The sequence below is a fragment of the Lygodium microphyllum genome, chromosome 8, assembly GCF_053477565.2.
Source record: "Lygodium microphyllum isolate KBCC chromosome 8, Lygodium_microphyllum_v1.1.10, whole genome shotgun sequence".
NCBI lineage: Eukaryota > Viridiplantae > Streptophyta > Polypodiopsida > Schizaeales > Lygodiaceae > Lygodium > Lygodium microphyllum.
The window spans coordinates 60,962,717-60,971,138 of NC_141142.1; the positions used below are offsets into that span (position 1 = coordinate 60,962,717).

The 8,422-nt window shown below is 35.4% G+C and overlaps 1 protein-coding gene across 1 annotated transcript; it reads left to right on the forward strand.

Moving 5' to 3' along the window:
- The first annotated feature begins 1,134 nt into the window (after nt 1-1,134).
- On the forward strand, nt 1,135-3,225 carry LOC148032364 (large ribosomal subunit protein uL13-like). Its single transcript, XM_087683008.1, has 5 exons — nt 1,135-1,346; nt 1,886-2,043; nt 2,133-2,249; nt 2,616-2,703; nt 2,787-3,225. Exons 1-5 carry the CDS (start codon nt 1,233-1,235, stop codon nt 2,928-2,930), a joined length of 621 nt encoding a protein of 206 aa, XP_087539134.1. The 5' UTR covers nt 1,135-1,232; the 3' UTR covers nt 2,931-3,225.
- The last annotated feature ends 5,197 nt before the right edge of the window (nt 3,226-8,422 follow it).

Genomic DNA, 8,422 nt, shown 5'->3' on the forward strand with positions numbered 1-8,422 from the left:
CACTTTATGCATTCAATATCACTAAGTTTGCTATTTGTATTCTGTCACTATTGCTTTTTAAGATAAACCTTATGAAGCAAATACAAGTGACAAACTTATGAAAGTAATACTTTTCATTATAGTGTCCCTTAACATGCATGAGCACACTTTTCTATCACGAAAGTGTAGCGGAGTTGAAGGATTTGCTATTATATTTTATTAATCATATTGGAAGGTGTGTGTTTCTCTTATTAGTAAAAGGGAAATGTATATTTCAAAGAGGCAATTCGATGTAAAATTGGACTAGCATGCCCATGCTAATGGCTTGGGATAGAGAATTGTTACATTGCAACTCTCCCTCTTCGAAGTCATGCCATTTTATGTTGAGTCCCCTTAACATGTGATCTTATAGGTTTGGCCTAGCATGCTTTTAGTACCCTACCATATTACTGCTCTAAGGCATGTGTTTGATTGCAATTGTTGTGGTTCCCATGCCTTCTTGCAATCTTGGCCGTTGAAGCTATTTCTAGTTGCTTCTTGCACTCCTTTATCAAGTGCTCATCAAGTGCCAAGTTCTCTTGTCCCTTCCTCTCTTTCTTAGCCCTATTCTCATCCATTGCCTTTTTAATGAGGATTACAAGCTCAAACATGATGATTGAAAACTGATAAATTTATTAGAATTATTGTTGTTATGAAGGTAGCAAATGGATGGGGATTGATAGGCTATTTTTTTATTAGTATGCAAGTGAAGCTTTGATGGGGTATAAGTGTAGCTCAAGAAGCAAGACATGGGCTGTTGATTAGAGAAAAGAAGGAGGACCAAAACTAGGATAGTTCTACAGGAAAGAAAATCTAAGAGATATCTCTTTTTGTGGACACATATCCTGAAATAAGAGTCTGCAAGGTTCCTTTTTGTGTTTTTAAAAAGTAAAGCACGAATACAATAAATATTAATTGGGTGTCATTTGGGCCATAAACATGCTACTTTGACTGACACCTGTTGATTAATTGGCATCTCTACCTAAGAAATTCTCAAAATTGAATGAGATCAATGAAGGCCAATCATTCAACATAGTTGCAAAACTAATCCTAGGGTTTTCATGCTAACCCGGGTTAGTTTTGGGAGCGTAGGTCAAAGGTGGTGGAGGGACATCGATTGATGCCTTTTCTCAGGCACGGGGAAACAGAGAGGAGAGGGGGTTTTAGGGTAGGAGCCATTGTATCACAGAGAAGCAGGAGCCGGAGCAAGAGCCATGGTATCGGGATCGAGTCTGTGCGCTCGCGTGGTAGTGGTGGATGCTCGCCATCACATGCTCGGCCGCCTCGCCTCCATTCTCGCCAAGGAGCTCCTCAACGGGCAGCGCGTGGTGAGTGGCCGGACTCCCTATCTTCGTCTGTCTGTCCGTTTGTTTTACTGCTTTTTTATGAAGCGTCAGTCGAAGGCATGCGCTGCGCTGGATCAGGCAGCACGATGGGAATAGGTGCTCCATGTTGAGAGTCTCCTCAGAGCAGTGTGGAAGGACCCGCCATATTATTAGTACTTTCGGTGCGGCAGCTCCTCCCTTTGACCGATTTTGCAGAGGGTCCGGCTCTGCTCGTTTTGATCTCTCCCAATTTACTACCCCCATATAGGGCTTGCTGCATTCAAAGAATAATTATAGTACGAGAAAATCAACATACAATTTGTCTTCTTCCATATCTCAGTTGCATCCAGCTTTGAGATTGCGCAACTTACATTCTCAGCAATGGAGGTTTTTTTTTTCCTCCATCTGTTAGCTACATAACTTACGATCTCGTAACTACAGGTTTTAGAGGTGATCCTAACGAGATTTTGTTGCAATGCAGGTTTTCACCTCTACAGAAGTCCAATCATTTATTGTTTTGTGACCTTTGTTTTTCTTTGTAGGTGGTGGTAAGATGTGAAGAAATTTGCATCTCTGGAGGCCTGGTTAGGCAAAAGATGAAATACTTACGATTCTTGAGGAAGAGAATGAACACAAAGCCTAGCAAGGGACCTATTCACTTTCGTGCACCTGCTAGAATCCTCTGGCGTACTATCCGTGGGTAAGTGCATGTAGATTTATCATTTAGGGCCATTAATATCTAGTTTGTAGCTTTGTTATAGGAGTTCTTAACATGTTGCAATGCTTCAGTATGATTCCTCACAAGACTAAGCGAGGGGCTGCTGCTCTGGAACGCCTGAAGGCATTCGAGGGTATCCCTGCCCCATATGACAAGATGAAAAGAATGGTCATTCCTGATGCACTCAAGTACGTGCCTGATGTCTTTTTGTTTCTTTTGCTCTACCTTTTAAGGCCAGGGACAATTAGAATTGCTATCTGCAATCAGGGGATATGAAAGTGAAAGCAGTTTTGATTTGTTTCAATAGTATCAGGTTCTGAAGGATAGTACTATTTTTATCTGTAGGACCCGTGAATTGTAATAGTTTGTGCTAGATTTTTTGGACTTAGTAATTTACACTCCTTGAAACATTTTTAAAGCTTCCATGGACCGCTTAGTTTATTGGCACATAATGACAATGGTGATTTACACTTGCTGTTATTCAGAGTTGAGTGTTGGCTACTCATGATTCTTATAATCATTGAAAACTTTAATTGAACTAATATTTGTCGCAGAGTGTTGAGGCTTCAGCCTGGCCACAAGTTCTGCCTTTTGGGCAGGCTATCTTCTGAGGTTGGCTGGCACCATTATGACACTATCAAAGTAAGACTTGTTTTGTTGTGTGTGTCAAAGTATTGGATGGGTCTGATTAAGATAGTAGATTGACTGGTATCTATCATTTGCAGGAGCTTGAAGAGAGACGAAAAGCCAAGTCCAAGGTCTATTATGAGCGTAAAAAGCAACTTATTCAGCTTCGCTGCAAAGCTGAGAAGCAAGCTGAAGAACAGCTCGGTGAAGCCAAGGAAGTGCTTGCACCCCTAAGTTATTGATTTGAGGTCTTGCTTGTTGACTTGTATTGACAGAACGATGTTGTCAATTTTGTTCGGAGTAATTGTGTGGGTATCAAGAAATCAACAAGAAACTAGGATTACAGAATTTGTTGAGTCAATGGAGACCGGCTTCGGTACTTTTGTATTGGTTGAGTTTTTGGTAAGATTAAGGATTTGGGGCTGTTTGGCCAGCTGATAAGTCTGGTGTACTGGGACTTTAATGTTTCTGTTGGATGTTCTGATTGAGGACAAACAATGTTTTGTAGTCTTTGGTCTATATGTGACCCTTATCTTACTCTGGGCTCCTTTAATGTTACCAAGGTTAGGGTGTTAGGTCTGAGAATTTAGATGAAACCAGTGGTATAAAGTCTAAATTTGTGAGGCATTTTAGTCCTTGAATTATAAGGCATTTGAGTGGCTAAAGTGGTCACAACTTGCAAATTTCATGAGTTTCCTGCCTACTGAGCACCTTGATTTAAAAAAGATTGTGTCCTGAATGAGTGTTACCAAGGTCAGGTGTGTTAGGTCTGACAATGGAGATGAAATCAGTGGCATAATGTTTAAAGTTATGAGGCAATCCAATATTTGAACTGGCATTTGAACTGCCAAATTGCTAACATTGCACCTTGATATGAAAGTCTTATTGAGTTCCTGAATATGTGTAATCCACACCTGCAGCGTGTTTTAGATATACTTCACATAATGTTCTGTACATTTGTAAGCATTTTTAAATGCGTAAATGAAGCAAATGTATATTAATACAAAGGTAAACATTTATATCACCCATATGATCGGGTAAACCACGGAACTAGGATTGAAGCAAAGTTCACAGCAGGGGGGCATTACAACAGTAAGGGAAACAGTAATAAAGCTGTTTTGAACAGTTGTCATTCGAAAACTCCTAAATTGTAACCAAACTCAGGAAGGGTTCAGGATTGTCTAAGAGTATATTATGATCCAGTCATTTCCAACTCGTGTTCTGCATGCACGGAACTCTAGGCTGTTTTGCGATAGTTTCGTTGCTTGAAAAGGCTAGCAAAGTTGCCACGCACAGCAATTTTGCTCAACAAGCCATTTCTCCTTCTCTCATATCTCAATTTGTTTCTATTTTAGTTCATTTTTTCTCCTCTTGGTCTTTTTCTTTTTCTTGTTTTTTCTCTCTCTTTTCTTTTAGGACTTCCTCAAATTTTCTCATTTTTAAAGAAGTTTTCTATCTTTTTTCTCTCGTGCTTTTTTAAAAGCTTCTTTCTTCCATTGTTCTTTGTTTATATTCTCTTTTTCTTCTCTTTGAGCTTTTTTTCTTTGTTTTTTCTCTTTAAATTGTATAATTTTTTCTATAATTCTCTCGCAATGTTTCCCCTCCCTTCACTTCCTTTCCTCCCCTTAGCCTCTCTTAACATATGTATGTTTTATTTTTTAATATATAATTTTCTCTTTATGTTCATATTTTTTCTTTTATTTGTCTCCTTTTATTTTTTTTAAAGTTTTTAAAAATGTTAAATTTCCTCTCTTTTTCTCTCAAAAAATATTCAAAATTTAAAGGATCGCTATTTTTTCTTTTTCTCTTTTTATCTCTTTTCCTTTTCTCTTTATATTTTTCTCTTCATTCTCATTAATATTTTAAAAAAATTTCATCTTTTCTCTATGATTCTTCTCTCTTGGCTTTTCTTATCGGTCTCTCTCTTCATTCTCTATAATTTTTTTTCTTTTTTAAAATTTCAGCTTTCCTTTATAATTCTTCTCTTGGCTTTTCTTCTCGGTCTCTTTTTTTTAAATCCTTCTTTTTCTCTTAAATTTTATTTCTTTGATTGTTTTCCTTTTTCCTCTCTTTTTTTGTGCTCTTTTTATCTATATATATATATATATATATATATATATATATATATATATATATATATATATATATATATATATATATATATATATATATATATATATATATATATATATATATATATACACTCTTTCAAATGATATGCTTCAAAGAAGAGAGTATACATGAGAGAGGGGAGGGGGTTTTAATTGAAAAAGGGAGGTTTGAAGAATAGGGAGGTTTTATCTCTCTCTCTCTCTCTCTCTCTCTCTTATATATATATATATATATATATATATATATATATATATATATATATATATATATATATATATATATATATATATATATATATACACTCTTTCAAATGATATGCTTCAAAGAAGAGAGTATACATGAGAGAGGGGAGGGGGTTTTAATTGAAAAAGGGAGGTTTGAAGAATAGGGTAGGTTCGGGAAGTCGTTAAGAGGTTTAGGGTTTTTCGAACTTACAGTCAGAATAATATAATAGTAAAAATTAGCGTTACATTGTGATTAACTATGTTCATTCTAATGCTGTTAATGGTATAATTTGCCATGTCATTGAAAGGTCCTCAGTCTTCGTCCTTAGATGTCCTTGTTTTTGACATGATTAAGGGTTGAACTCGATGTTTGTTGATAATGTTACTGAGAGGTCCTTTGTCTTGTTATTCAATGATTTGAGTACTAAACTCGATGTTTGTTGGTGGGGCTCAAAAGCAACCCTCTACTTTTTGTGATTTGAAAATTTCATAGTACTTACCTTAAAAAAAGGAGGTTTGGAGAAGGGGGTAGGTTCGGGAAGCCCTTTGGAGGTTAAGGGTTATTTAAACTTACAATCAAAATAATATAGTAGAACAATTTGAGTACTTAACTCGATGTTTGTTGATGGGGCTTAAAAGCAATCCTCTACTTTTTGTGATTTGACAAACTGGCAGTAATTACCTAAAAAAGGGAGATTTGGATAAGGGGGTAGGTTCAGGAAGCCCTTTGGAGGTTTGGGGTTATTCAAACCTACAATCAAAATAATATAGTAATAAGATATGGCGTTACATTGTGATTTATTATATTCATTCTAATGTTGTTAATGGTATAATTTGCTATGCCATTGTAAGGTCCTTAGTCCCTGTCCTTTGATGTTCTTGTTTTTGACATGATCAAGGGTTGAACTTGATGTTTGTTGGTAATGTTATTGAGAGGTCCTTTGTCTTGTTCTTCAATGATTTGAGTACTAAACTCGATGTTTGTTGGTGGGGATCAAAAGCGATTCTCTACTTTTTGTGATTTGACAAACTGACAGCACTTACCTATTAAATCTTTAGCTTTGTATTACATAGTCATAAACTTAATTCAAGTAGGCGACAATCTTGACATGCTTCTTTGGAATATTATTCCCATCGACCGCTCTAGGATATAGGTGGTGTTATGAACTATTAAAGCTTAGTATTGATCAAGCGGTCCTTATTGTTAGCTTTGTGTAATGACAACAATCTTAGTCAGTCCTATGGTTACATGTGTAGTTAAGCATCACTTATTTGCTAGAAATTGTGTTTAAAGAAAAATATGAAAATGATTTTTATGAAAATTTTAAAAGTAAATACAAATATCCTTCACTTTTCTCACACATGCCCCATTTGTTTTTGGGTGGTAGACTACATTGGTTTTATGGTGGGGTGTCTTCTTTTTTTGATCGTGGTGCCGTCTCTTGTACCAAGTTGGTTTGATGTGTTATGTTTAAAAAATAATTAATATAGTTTAGTTTAATGTAATTATTGTTGATTATTTTAGATTGGTTTATGAGTTGGCATGCCAAAAGCACAACAATGGCTATGACACTTGTCCATCTCATTGTGTCATGAGTATTTGCAGACAATGTCATGGTGCAGAAGATGCAATAGTGGCTATACCTATCTTTCTTAGGCTTGCTCTGCAAACAACTGTGTCAATTGAGGTCACACCATGAGTTATCAGATAACTAACTAGATGTGGAAACTTTCCACTTTTCTTGGAGTATACGATGGCCATGGAGGTCCATAGGTGGTTGAGTTTGGCAAGGAGAGGTTGCACGGGGCATTGGTAATAGAAGAGTCCTCTTGATCTGGCAATTTGAACCAATTTGATCAGTGGAAATCATAATTCACATCATGCTTTAAGCAACTAGATGAAGAGTTGTGTGGATTGTGCTTGCTCAGTGTGGTGCAGTTGTGTGTCCTACTTGTCGCAAGAAGGTCCTAGCAACAGTTGATGGAAACCATTGGTATTAGTTTTGTAAAAAATGATTGATTAGATTAGATAAGTCTATTAGCTCTGATTAGTTTTCGTGAAAAACCAGAGTAGTTTAGATTAGTCAAATAATGATTACTTTAAATAATAATGAATGAAGATTAGTTTAACATAATTAACGTGATTAGTTTGTAAAAAAGGATTGATTAGTTTATAAAAAACAATTTAAAACATAATAACATAATTAGTTTAAGAGTAGTTATGATCGATTAGTCTATAAAACATAAATGTAATGATGTAAAAAATGATTGATTAGTTTAGATTAGTTATGAGTGATTAGTTTGGAGTGGTTTATAATTAATGTAATAATGTTAATTAGTAGTTAGAAAAAAATTAAATAATCAATAGTTAGCTTCATTGGTTTAGATTAATTTATAATTAATGTAATAATGTCAAGTTAGTAGATAGAAAAAGGCTACCAGTTGGTATGATATACAAAAATTTAAATTATCTTGGGCAACAAAATATGTAAGTATAATTGACACACTGACAATATGTTCAACTTGCGGTGTAGTCATAATGCATCATCAAACTACAACCTCACAAATAAGTAATAGATATACAGAACAAATTTAAGTTTCAATGGCTTTATCAAGCACTATCCTCATTCCTGCATGTCAACAACACATGGTTGACATCATAGTGGCAAAATGTGTACCTCGTCATGCAAACAAAGACTGGAATAAGCATGTAGTGGTCATATTGCCAGTCTACATAAAAAGGATTGTGCATGATGAATCTTTACAACTACAACTTCTAAGCATAATTGATGTCTCCATCTTAGTCTCCAAAACAATAACATCAATCACAAACGGAACATTGGATTGATGATTAAATCTTGACACTCTTGCTCTCTTGAAATGACGTACTACTTGCTCATCTATCCAGCATACTTAACTTGACAACATCTATCGTTGTAGATATATTTGCATTTAATATGATGCATAATCTAATTATCCAAAAATATATCACAATAATAAAATATCCACATCCAAAGACAAGTCTTTGTGTGCTCATTAGTGTAATCAATTGAAACAATTCTATAACAGCATCACGAAAGATTCATGTTCGATCAAATATTACAAATAGAAAATGAAGCAAGTTATGCTTTGCTTCATAACATATCAAGCCTAGCTAATGACAAGCATTTCAAAAGACCGATCAACATGAGTTTGCATGCATTATCCGTCAAGACAATAGCTAGCTTCTATAAAGAATAGCAATGTTCAAATAGACGTCTTGCTTGCAACATGCTCATCATGCCTAGATATCACCTTGAAGAACACACTATTTCCATTCCTCTTTCCACTTGGACATGGTACATATGATGGTAACATCTATCTTAGTGAATATACTAAGATGTACACGTCAATACTAT

What these genes read in the sequence shown, in the direction of transcription:
- LOC148032364 (XM_087683008.1), top strand. Translation starts at nt 1,233, where the DNA reads ATGGTATCGGGATCGAGTCTGTGCGCTCGCGTGGTAGTGGTGGATGCT. An exon ending in TCCTCAACGGGCAGCGCGTG is followed by an intron (nt 1,347 to 1,885) that starts GTGAGTGGCCGG and finishes TTTTCTTTGTAG; the next exon opens with GTGGTGGTAAGATGTGAAGA. An exon ending in GTCATTCCTGATGCACTCAA is followed by an intron (nt 2,250 to 2,615) that starts GTACGTGCCTGA and finishes TATTTGTCGCAG; the next exon opens with AGTGTTGAGGCTTCAGCCTG.